At 41.4% G+C, this 16,807-nt stretch overlaps 1 protein-coding gene and 1 long non-coding RNA gene across 13 annotated transcripts in view; one reads left to right on the forward strand and one right to left on the reverse strand.

Moving 5' to 3' along the window:
- The window catches only part of ZBTB10 (zinc finger and BTB domain containing 10), a 32,828-nt gene extending 25,504 nt beyond the window's left edge, over window positions 1-7,324 (reverse strand). For both annotated transcript variants that reach the window (XM_072804117.1, XM_072804116.1), the window contains exon 1: window positions 6,317-7,324. In XM_072804117.1, the coding sequence (XP_072660218.1) occupies window positions 6,317-7,309 (993 nt within the window). In that variant the 5' untranslated portion in view covers window positions 7,310-7,324. The remainder of the gene's footprint in view (window positions 1-6,316) is intronic.
- A 1,091-nt stretch (window positions 7,325-8,415) lies between these two features.
- Window positions 8,416-16,807, forward strand: part of LOC140620213 (uncharacterized) — a 179,580-nt gene continuing 171,188 nt past the window's right edge. For 5 of the 11 annotated variants that reach the window (XR_012019971.1, XR_012019974.1, XR_012019972.1 and 2 more), the window contains exons 1-4: window positions 8,416-8,754; window positions 10,285-10,387; window positions 16,050-16,208; window positions 16,360-16,438. This is a non-coding gene — a long non-coding RNA (uncharacterized lncRNA). The remainder of the gene's footprint in view (window positions 8,755-10,284; window positions 10,388-16,049; window positions 16,209-16,359; window positions 16,439-16,807) is intronic. The other 6 variants (XR_012019977.1, XR_012019973.1, XR_012019980.1 and 3 more) reach the window with 4 other exon arrangements.

Genomic DNA, 16,807 nt, shown 5'->3' on the forward strand with positions numbered 1-16,807 from the left:
TTTAACATTCTGAATGTGCACTCTGAATATATGGATAACATGAGTTCGCTGATATGTAAAAATATACTGATGAAAATATTCAAGTGTTTCTAGAACTGGTATTTTCAGATGTTGGGAAACTTTTCTGTTCCTTTTCCCTAAAATGGAAAACACAACTTAGCCCTGACATTAGTCTAAAGATTTTAGGAAAATGGACATTCAGACTTTAAAAATCAGACAATGTTACATCAAAGATTCCATAAATGTGCAAAGTCTTCAAGCTTTTTATTTGTGAAGATGCCCACAAGTAAAATTATAATTTTAGATCTGGAACAGACCTTAGAATGAGCTCTTCTAAAAATTAAAATAAAAAAATTAGATACATAACATCTTTAAATTTACTTCCAGAGAAGCTAAAAAAAAAAAAAAATAGTATTTTATTCAGAGGAAAAAGCTGCTAAGGGCTCCAATATCCTGACTTCACTCAATTATTAATAAGCATTAAGTGAATGCCTACTTTAGATAAATTCTACAACTGGGGACCCAAAATGAGTAAGTATAGTTCACAACTTGAAAATCACTAGTGGGCAAGACTCTTAAGGTACTACAGAGTGTAACAAAGTTATTAGGAGAGCAGAGAGGAGGTTTATCTATAGGAGGGCAGTGGTGATGGGGTGCTTTTTGGAAGCAAGATCTGAGCAGAGCAGAAGATGAAAAGTGAGAAGGGAGGATGAGCATTCTAAGTAGATAAAGCAGCATAAAAGGAAACAAGACAATCTTAGGGCATCCTCACAATTCCAGATTTATGAAAGAACTTCAAGGTGGTCCCCCCACCAAAAGCCCAAGAAATTCAAGTATACACTTAACGAACATTTTTAGAGGCAAAGGCCTATAGCTTCCATCAGTTACCAAGAAATTCAAATTCCCCCACAAGATTAAAAACCACTATGACAGGTGCCTTACAGAGCTTTTAAAGCAGTGATCTGATTGGCTTGGAAGATGTAAGAGGTGGCTATATGACAGTAAAGTAGAGGATTAATATCAGGGAACTAGAACTAAAGATACTGTGACCAGGGGGAGGTAGTGTTAACAGTGCAACAAATTTACAAGAAACCAGGACCTTAACTAACCTAAGATGGATAATGTTAAGGGAAGGGGAGGGGGCGATGAGTCAGAACCTGGAAAAGTATCTGGAAGATAATAATCAACAGAACTTGAACGATCTGGGACGCCTGGTGGCCCAGCAGTTGAGCATCTGTCTTTGGCTCAGGGCGTGATCCCAGGACCCAGGACCCAGGACTAAGTCCCACATTGGGCTCCTTGCAGGAGGCCTGCTTCTCCCTCTGCCTATGTCTCTGCCTGTCTCATGAATAAATAAATCTTAAAAAAAAAAAAAAAAAAAAAAAAACTTGAACGATCAACTAGATGTGGAGGTTGGGGAACCATAAAGTCAACCTTCAGCACCTCTAGTTTGGGACGCCAGAAAATGCCACCAACTGGCAGAGAACCCAAGACCACCGTCCAATCTTCTCCTACCCTTATGAGAAAAAGAGTTGGAGAGAGAACTTCAGTTGCAAACAGTGAGTTCATGTGTTGTCAATCCACAAAGGATAAGAAAATACTATTTAGCTAAAAAATCAACAAGTAATTAGTATTTACTTTCCCTACAGGATTATAGTCCTTTCAATAAAGGGATTAGCAGGAAAAAAAAGGCATTTCCAATGCAAAACATCCAAGTGTAAACGGAAAGCATTAAAAACAATCTTTATTACTTTTGTTGCAGCAGCCCACTGGAATGCTATATTGAAAGAGTAAAAACATTCCACCTCCAAATCCAAATTTTAGGGAAAAAATGGGAAATTCTAATTCTATAGGTCCAGTGGTGGAAATCTCTAGGTGTTTTTAACCTCCAGGCTATTTTAGATTATCAAAGCTATACTTTATTACCAGCTCTCTTCTAAAAACATAACTACACAGGTATCTCTGAACAGCAACATATTTCTTCATGATCCTCCCATTTAAAACTGCTAGTTTGCCCATTTGTTTACAGAATAAAATATCATTTTAGCATGACAAAAGACCCTCCATAGTTCATTACCTATTCAAACCTGATTTTTCATCCTGCTCAACAACCAAATTAACCACTTCTCAGACACATCAGTTTTATTGTTAATGCTGCTTCCAATTGAAGCAGCAAGGAATGCCCTTCCTTCCCTGTTGAACACCTATTCATGTAACACAATGAAGTTCAAGAGCCAATTATATAAGCTTCTCCCAAACTTTACAAGTAGAATTGATGACATCCTTTAGTGTTTTCACTGTAACCTGAAGATACTTCTAAAATGGTACACGTTATTTTATTATGTCTCCTCTTACCCAGACAGTCGTAAGTTCTTTGAGAGCAGAAAAAATGTCTCACTTACAGGTTTCATCTCCAGTGCTTTGGATCTACCTAATGTAAGTAAATTTAAGAGGAAGAAAGAAGCCAACCCTCGATTGGCTTTGACTATAACGGATAGTCAAAGACACTACTCACAGGTCAGAAACACGAGGGAAATGAACCAGCTCAATCAAACATAATGAAAGTTAGTACCTATATAAATAATATTACACAAAAGGCTTATTTCCTGGGCCAGAGGTTCTTTATTTGAAGTAGCCTACAACCCAGTGTGGAGTCCTAACTCGCAGGGCTTTGAACTCAACCGTGAGATCTAGAGTCCAACACTTTAACCGAATGAGCCACGAGGTGCATTTTATCTTTAATATTTTCAGACTTTCTTCCTAAATTGTTAAAAACAAAAAAAGCCCTTAAGCCTTATTTTTGTCAAATAGAAAGCTGGTAAACCACCTCACTTTTGCTTTAGTTGCTGACCAACATATTTTCACTAGTAACGTCAATCAGATCACTGATTTAAATTCAGTATTTACTTTCTAGAAAGATTAATGAAATTTATTAACAATACGTTTCAGACTTGGTAAACTGGCAAGAGGCGACAAAATGTGTGATTTACACTATGAAAATTTCACAATTGGGTAGAAAGTGATCCAAACCAAGAGACAGTGGTAACCACTGTTATTAAAGCAATTTTAAAAGTCCTCTGGGCCAAATGGTCAAATCCTCTATGAGCTAATCATTGAACCCCCCTCAATAAAGACAGTTATTACTCAAATAAAAACTCTATCACCCCTTACATCCTTATAAAGAACATAGGGATCTCTCCGAAATAGCATACTCAGAAAACATTCTGAGAGCATATTTTAACTCTTCCATGAGCAGTCTTGACAACCAACACCCAATTAACAGAAGAACAACAAACTTTTAAGGAATGTGCTATTAATTCTTTGGTCCGATTTAATGAAAAAGAATTTTTCTTACTTTCAGAAAGCCTAAGAAAAGTAACACTTAGTGATATTCTAAGATTTAGCCAGTCTCCTCTCAAAAATCATCCCTCTTTAAAAAAAAAAAAAAAAAAAAAAAAAAAAACTGGGGAGGAGTTGAGGGGAATAAAGGGTGTGAACTACCCTTAGCCTAAAACTGAGTTCTTGCCTGAAGAACTCCAGAACTCTCATTTTCAGGACAGGAGAAAGCTATTGTAAGGTATTCTTATGAAGTGGTGAAAGAATTTGAATGGATGAGAAAGTCTCAGAATGTTCAAAAAACTAGATGGCCAAAGTCTCTGAAGGTATGAAAAGGAGAACTGGTTTATTCTCCTGAATTAGGATTGATGCCATGAGATAAAGTGGTTTCCAAACTGTCAAAATTTGTAACGCTGAGACATAGGATACCAGGCTACCAAAAATACTTGTTATAGTTATCAGTAATAAATATACATAATGATAATAAACAATTGCTAGCTTTTACTAAGCGCTGGCAGATATACTTCGCACATACAGGGGAAGTACAAGTTAACTCATTTGCCTGCCAGGAAAGATGATTAGGATTCAGGTCCCCCTAACCTTAAGCCCAAGAATGCTCTTACAGATTGTGTTATACTGCCTCCTGCAGGTAGTCAAAGGCTACAGGGCAAGGAGGAAAAAAAAAAAAGGCGAACTGAACTCTGCCCATATGAGTAAGTCAATTCTTGAACAGGTCACTCATATTAACAAGACAAAGAGATATGTTGGTGGTACCTGCGATAACACTAATAAGGTCAACACCCAAACTAACGTTACAAAGAAAAATAGAAAAATTAGGATCAATTCAGAGTGGAAACATCCAAAATCCAATCGAGGAAACCAATATATAACCTTAGATATACAATTTCCTAAATTTACTAATTGTCCTCAGCCTAATGAAAAGAATGTCCTAAGATGGTGTGCAGATTCTACTATAAAAAGATTATATGTTATCTTTAGAGGAGTCAAAGGGAAAAGGAGGGATAATTCAAAGATCAAATTTAGAAAAGATTTTACCTAGGGAATGAATCCCCTGATCCAGAAGATAACGCCTAGGGGAGAAGGATACACCACACGAAAATCTATCGTAAAGTTATCCAACTAATTCCCCTTCCTCTGATTTCAGGTTCACTAAGCAGCTAATTATATTTTGCATTCCCATTCAGATTGGTCTACAGGGACAGACTATGCTGATAAGAGTAACTGGCCCACTGTATATTAAGAACATTCCTTCTAATTGTCTTTTTAAAATTTTCCGAATAACCGACCTACCATTATTTAGAAAAGTGCGCTTTCATTTTCACAAGTCTCCATCTCCATCATCTCACAACATAACTTATTAACTCTTTAAAGCCTCTGACTCTGCATCCATATAATAATAATAATAATAATAAAAATAAGATAGCGGAGTAAGGAAGGTAATGTGTACTTGGCATACAGGACACAAGGAAATGTTATATTTCACTCCACGGCCCAGGCTCACAAAGCTAGTAATTGTACAAAGCTGAGATCTGAACCCAGATTTATTCCAAAACCCATTCTTTTTCCATTACAACATCCCCTATAGGCTCTAGTCTCCGTTATCATCAAGGACTCTAAGACTTAGGACAATTTACTTAAGTTTTTGGGACTGTACATCTTTGAGTGACCTTCCTTAGGCAACTAAATTTGTGCAAAAACTATTGCCATTCTCCACTGGGAAAAATAACCCCATGCTTTAAAGTTAACTTCAGAAAAATTACCGTGCTTTGGGGGTTATGGGATAGCACCTAATTAACTCCAGTGTAAGTGTTCTGAACAGCAAGATTACTCCAATAAACACATAGCAGGACTAATACCTAAAAGCTGACTTTCTCAAATCAATGACTGGCTAACCAATACAAAAGAATGAATTCCATCTACCACACAGGTTGTCTGAAAGTATTAAAATGAGAACTGCTTGACATCTATTTTGGCTTGAAAAAGAATCACCAAAATGGCAAGCCTACTATCTTTAAACTGGAAATATTAAAACAAGAAATAACAACTAGAGTACAGCTTATCTGTTTTGTAACTGAGGATTTATGCTTTTCAAGGAGTTCAGTGAACACATCCTACACCAGCCTACTACCTGATAGAAATAATAACCTCACAAACATCTGCAAAGTCTAAAATAAACCGCATGTACAGGGAACTTTAAGGAAAAAAAAAAGGGATTTCAGAAAAATCTCAGCGCAAAAGATCTGGGTAGTAGAAGAAACAAGTAAAAACTCCACTAGTTTACCAAAAGCATGCCTTTGGTAAGAAAGTTCAACAGAAAGTTCAAGGGGGAGGAATTTAGTAAAATTATTCACAAGGAGTGTTATCCAAATAGCTTCCTCTACATTTACATGCTGCTCTCATATTTCACATTATCCCGACCTGATGTAAAGAGTTTTCTGAGTTGAATGTTTTCCTGAAAGGGTTAGCGTCAAAGGTTAAGGAAATTGTTTAATTCATTCTTCAAAGAGTTGCCATATTTGACTTCCATCAGCACGCTGAACGACTATGAAACATTAAGGCAGCTTTTCTAAAAATCACAGCTAATAAACATTTTTGACCGCAAAGTCAACCTTTTAGGGTTAAAGCCTTCAACCTCACTTTCTTAAACTTTTTTAAGAACGCAAATCTGATGGACAAAGAATGGAGTCCAAAAAATAAATAAATAAATAAATAAAATCAGCGCTACGGCTGGAAAATTGTCATTCCATCCCCCACCCCCCAACGCAGAGGAACTTCTGAAAACTTGTTCCCAGGCTCCCTAAACCCCCCCTCCCGCCCCCCGCCCCCCACGCATCAGCCCTCCGCAGTGCCACGACGGGAACGATGCCTTCACCCAAGAAAGTGGTGGGGTTTTCTAGCCGATAAACCTCTTCCCTAAAAAGATCTGGAAAAAAAAAGTAAGGAGCGGGATATACTGTACCTGGGCGTTGGCTTCGTGGAGTTTGTGCTCGGTAGAGACGTGGTGTCTCAGAAGCAGGGTTTTCTTGTAGTTTCGGGTCCCTCGAGAAAGCTCGTCGTGCCCCACCGGCGGAAGGTCCCCGCTTCCCCCGTCCTCAGGGGTCTTCTGGCACCAGCCGCAGGACATAAGGCCAGTATCCTTGGAATACCGCAGCCAGGGGAAATCTTTGAGCCAGGAGGTCTGGAAGGAGCACTGTAGCTTCTGCATCAGGGACTTGGGCCGCGCGAGCGGGAAGTGCTGGACAGTCTCTCCTTCGCCAGCGCCCACGCCGCTGCCCTCCGCTTCGTCCCCGCCATCGCCGCCCGACCGCCTGCTGCTGCTGCAGCTGCCGCCTTCCGCCCCGCTGCCGTCGCCCAGGCTCGCCCCCTCCTCCTCGTCCTCGGTGCTGTCGCTCAGGGACGCGCCGTCCTGCATCAGCTCCTTCCCCTCCAGCGCGTCCAGCTCCAGCTCCACGGCCGCGGGCCCTCGCCCATTGAAATGCCTCAGGGGCCACGCCGAGGTCTCGGGCCGGCCGCGGCTGCTGCCATTGTTGCCGAGACCCCCGCCGCCGCCGCCGCCTCGGAAGGCCAGAGTCCGACGGTTCCTCTCCGCTAGCAGGGGGCCCCCGGCGCCACCGCCGCCCAGCGAGGTGGGGCCGCCCGCGTCCTGGGGGAGCAGCGACTCCTTGGCTTCCTCGGCGGCGGCGGCGGCGGCGGCGGCGCTGGCGGCGGCGGAGGCCTCCGGGTCCTGGGGCTCCAGGCCCTCCAATTCCGCTTCCTCGTCGGCCCCCCGCCCATTGAGCTGCGGAGGCGCTGGCGGCTGGGGCTGTCTCGGCTGCGGCGGCTGAGGCCAAGCCGAGGCCTCCCCGCCAGCGTTATTGTTCGTGGAGCCGCCGCCGCCGCCGCCGCCGCTGGCGGTGACCAACCCGCCTCCTCGGAACGCCAGCGTCCTGCGGTTCATTTCACTGAACGACATGGCGCGCGCCGCCGCCGCCGCCGCCGCCGCCGCCGCCCGGTGCCCCGGCTCGCGCCCGGCCTCGGGCCGCGTCCCGCGCGCTCCCCGCCGCTCCCCCTCGGCGTCGCCCCCGCCCCCGCCCCCGGCGTTCCGGTCTCGCGCGGCCCGGCCTCGCCCTCGCCCTCGCCCTCGCCCTCCCGCCCGGCCGCCCGGCTCGCGCTCGCTCCCGGGGCTGCCTCACGCGTCCGCCGCCGCCGCCGCCGCCGCCGCCTCGTCCTCCACCCCCGCCCCCGCGGAGAGCCCCGGGCAGCGTCCCGCGCGGAGAAGGGGGCGGGCGGCGGAGAGGGCAGCCGCGAGCCGGGGGGCGCGCGGGGCCTTGGAAGTTGGGAGGCGGAGTGCGGGGGGACCCTGCGCTGCCCCCTCTCTCGAGCCGCGCGCACACACCGACCCTGCCTCCGGCGCGCCGAGGAGTCCCGCCGCCGCCGCCGCCGGCTCCCCAGGCGCCGAGCGCGGGAGGCACGTTAGGCTGCCGGGCTCCGCCACATACCGAGCCGACAATAAAGCCGGCGGAGCGTTTCCGTCCGACCAGGCCCCGGCGGAGGTCGAATGGCAAATGAACAACGGACCGTGCGCCCACAATGCACCGGGGTAGCAGTAACCGCTGGAGGGGGAAAGGGTGGGGGCCGGGCTGGGGGAGGGGGGCTGGGCTTGGGGCTGGGCCGGGGTGGGGTGGGGGCGCCAGGGGACCGGGAAAGGGGCCGGGCCGCGCCTCCGGCCTGGGGGCGGGGGTGCGGCCGGGGCGAGGGGGAAGGAAGTCGGCCGGGGGGCGGGGGGCGGGGGGGGACAAAAGGCCGGGCGCGCGGGCGGGTGGGCGGGCGGCCGGGGGTCTCGAGGCGGGGGGGTGGGGGGGGCGGGCGTGTGCGGCCGGGGCCGGGCTACGCGGAGGACAAACAGCTGGCGAGTGTCAGGGTCTGGCCGCCTCCCCGCCGCCCGCTCGCACCTACCCGCGCCCGGGACGCACATTTTTTCCTTCTCTCGCCACGAGTTCACCTGGGACTTTGGCACTACCCGTGCGGCGGGGAGCTGCGCTTCCAGCCTTGTCATTTGCTATGGGGGGGGGGGGGCGGGGGGCGGGGGGCGGGTGGCGGTGCCCGAGGAAGTGAACTTAATTTTGCTCCTTCACAAAGACCGGCCCGGCCCGGGCGGTGCGTCTCACGCGAGGAGGCTGCGGCCCCCGACACCTCCCGGCCCGCAGCCCGGTGCGCGCGAGGCGGCACCTCCGGCCCGAGGCGATCCTCATTTCAACAGAAAATGCACCGCCCCGAGTGTCTTATTGCTGTGATGAAATGGAAATTTAAATAAAAGGTCGAACACGTGCGTTCGCTGGGAAGTATTGACATGGGTGTTACATCACCACCAGCCAATCAGATACCCGCAGTCGTGTTTATACTTTCTACAACCACCTTGTGAGTATTACAGTATGTCATAACGTTATAAATATTAGGCAGGGTTTTCCCCAAGAGCGGGGAGGAGTCTGCTTAAGACCGACGCCGTGTGCGGCTCCCGGGGATTGTGAAGCTGAAGGCAAGGATTCGTTATTAAGCTTTTTTATTTTTTTATTTTTTTTTATTTTTTTTATTTTTTCGAATTGTTTACGTTGCATCCGGCATTTAGAATGGTTCGAGGAACAGCTGGAGCTAGGAATGAAAACTCAAAACCTCGGTCGAGTCTTCTCCCCGCCCCCCCCCCCCCCAAAAAAAATTAGGTTTTCCAACCTAGAGCCCTTCTATATTCTTGACATTTTAGTATGCTCAATTTCGAAAATTCTAAAGGGTCTGGACTCGTTCTACTGTTTTTAACACGTGAAACTGAATCTTCAGTTACTTCTATTCAAGCCTATTTCAGGCTCAAAAAAAAAAAAAAAAAGACGTTCTCCAACTATGGCGAGGCTCTTTGACTTTTTGAAGGAATATAGTGACGCTGAGAGTTCAATCGCAAACTAATAGGACACACGTTCAGGATTACTCTTGAAAAAGGAAGGAAGGGAAAGAAAAGAAAAAGGAAGAAAGGACATTTATATGGCAGGGTACACTTTTTACCTTAGTATATGTTAGGATGTGCATAGAAAAACTTGAAAATATGCACAGACTCTTAGACTTACAAATTGTTTATTAGAGGCTTTAATCCTCTTCATTAAGTATTGATAGGAAAGTATATGTTTAATAAAGAGCCTGTGTTAAACAATTTTTAGGCCCTCTAGTTTTATGATTCTGTTTCCTTGAAATTTCTATTTTTAAAATAAAGACATTTGAAGATCTGAATATATAATGTGGAGTATGGAATATGGTATGTGTCTCAAGATTAACTTTAAATAACAGATTTCCTCAGTCACATTATAAAATACCAGTAGTATTAACGTTTTTCAATGGGTAAACATATGCATTCATATTGAGACTCATACTGTTGATCGTATTGATTTATTCAATCAACTTCCTGTTAATTCACTATGATCTTAGTGTCTGTATAAGTGAACAATATTATACATCAAACAAATCTATCTTAAGATGAGATGTGATTTTAATGCAAAGCACAATACTATTAACCTGCCACAAAAAGATTTTGGCTTTGAGTTATTTTTCCAGTAGTAATCATAGTCACCTGCCTACCAGTGATCAACAGCTTGAAATTCTGATAGAGATCCTCAGATTGGTACTGTTTGTGGTTTATTGTTTTTTGTGGGGGTTTTTTTTTTCCTTTTTATTTTGGATTTTAAATTTTTATTTATTATATTTTATTTATTTTTATTTTTTATTTTTATTTCTTTTAGTTGTTGGAAAGTCTGAGGGAGTAGAATTGTGACACTGACTTAATTTGTACCTTGGAGAAGAGAGGATTCTGCTCGCTTGGAGGCATATAATATGTCCCTTCCATGGATATATGGAAGAATGTTGTAATAATAACTGTACTTTGTCCTTAATGCATTTTTTCAATTCCAGGCACTTTGCAAATAAATGCATTATTTATTGTATTTTAACCACTGCTGCCTCCCCCATGAAAAGAATTATTGAAGTTAATTGTTTACCTAGGATTAAGGTAATGGTAAGTGAAAGTGGACTTAAGAATTTTTATTTCAACTTTACAAATTGTTTTCACTCCCAAACTATTAAATTCATAGCTTTGCTTCTTTTCATTTATATGTCTGGTACGCAATAGGCACTATGTAAGTTTATGCTAGTATTATTATTTTCGCTTTCTGGTAGCACCAGAGTCTCCAGAAGTGTTTGAATCCCTCTCTAATGGTGTGAATTGTGTCCGGACTGTATTTTTCTCAGGCATACATCTTACCTTCTATTTTGTAAAATCCACCTTTGTTTTCTGTCTGGAATTATAATTTAAACTTGGACGAACTATGAATGAACACTAGATTCAAACGGTACAAATAAATGACTTAAGTTCTAGGACTACTGAACTTCTCACAGCCAAATAGCGCTGACTGTGGGGGGGGGTATGTTTATATTTTTATCATTTTTTCTGTGTAGATATGTATTCAGTTGTCTTTCTCTAAACCTTAAGGAAGATGGAATCAGAAGCAAAGTAGAAGAGCAGAGAACACACAAATGTCTCAAAACAGCCCTACAAGGGAACTTTGAGTAACAGAAGGGGATCTCCTGTTCTGTAAATGGAGTTTTTAAGAATTCCCCCACCCCTTCCAGTCTCCTGCTAGCAAGCAGGGATCTGTTCTCCCCTTAGCCCCTACATTTGCTATTGGGGCTTCTACCATATTTAAGGGGATTCCCCTTTATGCTTACCAGGGGAACCCCTCAAGAATGGGGCATTCCCCAACCAATTTATCCCCTAATTTCACTTTAGGCTATGTAAAAGTGCTGTAGGCTACCTTGACCCTGTCCCACTATAACTGCTGTGAGGCTGAGATCCTATGCCTTGGTCAGTGGATCTTTGATAGCCAAACTTGACTGTCATTTGCTGCCTTGGTAGAGGCACGTTGCCTGTTTAAGTTTCTAGGGACAATGACCTATGATTCTGTCTGTGGGTTTGACATGTGTCATCCACCAGAATGAAGTATCTGAAAATGGTAACTGAGTGTTACTCACTCCTATAACCCCCTGCCCCAATCTCAGTTGGATAATAGTAGACAATTAGCAAATGTTTGTTGAATAATTTATCTTTCCTTGCAATTTGTTTTGGTAGGCAACTTCTTCTGTCTCTTCTTTTTTTTTCCTAAGTAAAAAGCATATTTTTAAAGGTATTGAACTAATGTTTCCATTGCATTTACATTAAAAACAATCATATATATGCAATGGAATAGTCTATCTTAAAAAAAAAAAAAAAAAGGAAATCTTGCCATTTGCAACAGTATGGATAAAACTGGAGGATGTTATGGTAAGTGAAATAACCCAGACACAGAAGGAAAAATACTACATGATACTACTTTTATGAGGTGTTTAGTCAAACTCCTAAAAGCAGAAAGTGGAGTAATGGTTGCCAATGGTTCAGATGGGGAGAGGGAAATGAGAGATACTAAGTCAAAGGGTACAAAGTTTCAGTTGTGCAAGGTGAATAGTGTTGGACATCTACTGTATAGCATAGTGCCTATATTTAATAATACTGTGCTATAGAGAATTTTGCTAAGAAGGTAGGTCTTAAGTGTCCTTATCACAAAAAAGTAATAAAGTGAGCAGTAGGAAACTTCGGAAGGTGATGGATATGTTTATGGCACAGATTGTGGTGATGGTTTCACAAGTGTATACTTATTTCCATACTTATCAGTATGTATACATTAAATAAGCAAGGTGCCTGGCTGGCTCAGTCAGAATAGCATGCCACTCTTGATCTCAGGGTTGTGAGTTCAAGCCCCACATTGGGTCTAGAGATTACTAAATAATAATAATTAAACTTTGAAAATTAATAGAAGAAACAAAAGGTTTAAGAAATATATACGTATAGCTTTTTGTAGGTTAGTCATCCCTCAAGAAAGGGGTTTAAGCCAAAAAAGCAATGATAATCCTGTAGTTGAATATAAATAATATTATTAACACCATTTCTGTGTAGCTTACAGTAAATTACAGTCTACACAACTGCCTTGTAAGTTAAATTAAGGCAAGTATTATTATCCTCATTTAACAGAAGAGGAAACTCAAGAACAAAAGTTAAGCAACTTGCTCAAGATTACGGAATGAGGCAAAAGTTGTACTTTATGTTTGAAGACAACCTCTAGTCTAGGGCACCCTTCACTACTAAAATACACATGATACACCATATCTGCATTATTATAGGCTTACACTGAATTTTAAGCTTTTTTTCATACTGTAAACATGCTCACAGGAGAAAAAATAAGAAAAAAGATCACTCATTTCCAAAACTATCCGCTATTATGTAAATACAGTCTTCTTTTCCTGTGCCTGGCTAAAATTGTTTTTTGGTGTTTATGAATTGGGCTTTAGCATATTTGTGCTTGTATTATTAATATGTTTTACTATGATTAAATATTTTTAGTGTGATTTTAATGGCTATGGATATACCATAATTGATTTAACCAGCCTGCTATTGTTGAACTTTCCATTTACAAGATTTTTGGCCATTATAAACAGTTTTTTATTGACTGTCCTTAAAACTAAAACTTTGTGTCTATTAGAGGATAAATCCTAAGGGAATTTCTTGCAAAAGGGAATTTCTTGTAAAATAAACATTTTAATAAGTCATTAGTATCATTTGATTGTCCTCCAGAAATGCTCTCAAAAGTGTAAAAAGTACCAAAAGAAAATACAACTGGGGAAGTATTTTTATAATATTGGGCAGTGAAAGACCTAGTTCTAAGTAGAACACATAAACAGGAGCTTTAAAGAACAAGACAGACAGAATTAACTATATAAAATTATAAAACTTTTGTTTTTCAAAGACATGATAAAAAAATTTTTAGGTGTACTGGGAAAAAGAAATCTGGGATAATATATGACAGTGAGTTCAAGCCCCACATTGGGTCTAGAGATTACTAAAAATAATAATAATAATTAAACTTTGAAAATTAATAGAAGAAACAAAAGGTTTAAGAAATATATACGTATAGCTTTTTGTAGGTTAGTCATGCCTCAAGAAAGGGGTCTTAATATCCAGCAGCCCGGGTGGCTCAGTGGTTTAGCACCGCCTTTGGCCCAGGGTGTGATCCTGGAGATCTGGGATCGAGTCCAGCATCAGGCTCCCTGCATGGAGCCTGCCTTTCCCTCTGCCTGTGTCTCTGCCCCTCTCTATCTCTCTCTGTGACTCTCATGAATAAATAAATAAAATCTTAAAAAACAAAGGCTTAATATCACTAATATACAAAGGGCTCTTACAAGTCAATAGGTCAAACATATCTAGTAGAAGAAGAAGAAAAGGTGCAAAAGACATAGAAAACTATAGAAGAAGAAATACAAATGATTAGAAAGCATGGGAAGATATGCAGACTTGGTCAGTAATCAGAGGAGTGTACATAAAAATACCAGTGAATATGTAATTTTCTAATTCATTAAAGGTATAGTAAAATAAATGGGAATGTAGAATAACTTATCTGGTAGGCTGTTTGGCTATATATGTACCAAAATAGAAAAAAAAAAATACGTATCTTTTCACCCAGCATTTTCTTTTCTAGAAATGTATCATAGATAGGCATATTAAGATGTCTGTGCAAGGATGTTCATTATAGCACTGTTTATAAGCCTAAAAAACTTGAGTTTCCATCAGTGTGGGGGCACATGCTTATAATGAATTATTGACCAACCATTAAAAAGGTTAATGTGGTGTTTTATGAGTCCAAGGCTTATTGTTGAGTGAAAAAAGCTATATATTAACATATATAATAGGAATAATTAACTCATCCAATTAATATTTATTGATACTGTGGTCCCTAGAATATATGCATAAGTTCATATGTGAATACTAGCAAGGAAAGTAGTTTAAAAGGATAAGGATGATCACCAGAATGGAAACAATAATTATCTCAGTAGCTGAATTTCAGTTTCTAAAAAAATTTCTTGACACACTTTCTGTACTGCTGTATATTGAGAATATAATTTATATTGGGTATGCAATCCAAAAAAATCAATAAAGCTATTTTCATTTTGGGAGAAAAAGTTAACTTTGATAATTGATGACATGCTTTTTCCCAGGACTTCTGGGAAGGAGTATTATTCATTCCCCACCCCCCCGTGAACCCATTTTGCCTTGCCCCTAAAAGATAAACAAAAGATTGAAGAGATAAAAACCAGTGTTTCTTTTCTTAGAAAATCCCAATCCCTTTAAAACTTGATTTTTGAAAGTCTGAAGTTTACATGCATATGTTCAGAGAAGCACCTATCTCAGTAAACCGTACATTCTCGCCCTGCCTTCTAATCCATTCCTACAGTGAAGCCAGTAATCTTTTCAAAATGCAAATCTGATCCTATCACCCTACCCACACTCATGCTTAAAACCCTACAAAGGTCTCAGTTATTTTCTGTTGGTCTACATATCAAAATGCTTTCTAAATGCCTGTAATGTCGAGTAGGCCTTTCATACTCCAGCCCCATCTCGTGCCTGGTTTCCCCGACCTCTTAACATTTTCCTCCCAAAGCTAGCCTTTTTCTTTCCTTCATGTTTGCTCTGATACCTGCCTGGCCTTTGTACAAACTGTTCCCTGTCAGCAATGTTTTCCCCTCCTTTCTCCTAATTAACTCACATTCATCCTTAGATCACTTCCTCAGGGCAGCTTTTCTTAATCACCCACACCCACCAATATTCAAATATCCTGTTGCAGATTCTCTCAGGCTTTTCTAATTCTCCTTTACAGCATTTGTCAGAATTGCAATTTTTAAACGTGTAATTATTTGATTATTGCATGTTCCCTCAATAAACCAAAACTACAAGAGAGCAAGGACTATTTCTGGTTTTGCTCAATATTGTATTTCCATATCTAGAAACAGTGACTGTGAACATCGCAATCAGTAAGGATTTGTCAAATGAATCAATATATGAATGTGTAAATTTGCAAACACTAGGTATACACAACCTTGAACTTACAGAATAAACTGATCAGAATAAACTAGTAGAAATACCGTAGATATTAAGTGTTGATAATATTTGCGTGCTGTGCAATGTAAAGCATTTCTAAAAGTATACAGTTGTAGGAAGATTGAAGTCTTTAAGAACTAAAGCTAGTAAATAAAAATAATTCTAATTACAACTACTACACCAGGTCATTAAAAATATACACAAATGAAATGTTGCTTTATCTGTGAAGTTACGGTTTTAATAAAAAATATTTGAAACTTCAGGGGTGCTTGGCTGGCTTAGTTGGTAGAGTGTGTTACTTGATCTCATGGTTGTGAGTTCAAGCCCCACAGTGAGTGTAGAGCCTACTTAAAAAAAATTTTTTTTTAAATAAAAAATAAAAAATAAAAATTTTTTTAATTTAAAAATTAGGTGAGTAGCATTTAAAAAATACTTGAAAAATCGGAATTTAATGATAGCTGACCATTTTGTGATTGCAGTTTCTGTTTTAATCACAAATAAGGGTTAGTCACCATTCTCTGAGAAAGATGAGGTAAAAAAATAAAACACCTTCTTTGTATATGTGAGTTGTACAAAAATATATTATTTTTACCATATGAATTTTTGTATCAGCTATAAAGAATGAGAACAATGAAGTAGGGGTAGAGATTTAATATTTATCTGTATTGAAAACTCAATTACTTAAAACAACGTATACATTATCAATTTTTTTTCAAAGATTTTATTTATTTATTCATGAGAGACACCAAGAGACAGGCAGAAACACAGGCAGAGGGAGAAGCAGACCTGTGAGGAGCCTGATGTGGGACTCGATTCCAGGACCCCAGGATCATGCCCTGAGCCAAAGGCAGACGCTCAACCACTGAGCCACCCAGAGGTGCCTATGTTATCAATTTTTATAGGAGATCCATCCCAAATAATTAGTTTATAAATACTGTTTGGTTTACAAACCCATTTCCCTGATAGGTTGATTAACTAGACTCTGATCAGTAGCCGCAGATTTCACGCTAATCCACCTCTTTCATAAGTTTACAGATACAAACCAGCTACCTTCAGAAGGATCAGGTGAGAAAACATGGAAGGGAGAAAGATGCCAGGGCCATAAAGGTACAGTATTACGAAGAAATGTCCTAAAGTAGGACATTCTACACAACTTCATGCAATAATTTCACAGGGGGCTTGAATTTCCAATAAGTTAACTTCCTCCCGCCCCCCCCCCCCCCCCCGAATTTGGAGGTAATGAGGTAATGACAAGGTCAGAAAATACCACACTTTGAAGTTAATAGGCCTAGTCCCGTGCTCTTCAAACTGAGGTGTGCTCAGCTCTGGAGGTCTACAAGGAATTTCTAAGAGATGTGTGAGCAGTACATAAATGTTTTTTAAAAGAATTAGTAGTCAGGCTTCCAACTTCCATATGCACTGTTTTTCCAAAACTGAGCTGCTAAAGAACCTGTCTTCCCCTGCGCAATCATCCTT

The sequence above is a fragment of the Canis lupus genome, chromosome 28, assembly GCF_048164855.1.
Source record: "Canis lupus baileyi chromosome 28, mCanLup2.hap1, whole genome shotgun sequence".
Classification (NCBI taxonomy): Eukaryota; Metazoa; Chordata; class Mammalia; order Carnivora; family Canidae; genus Canis; species Canis lupus.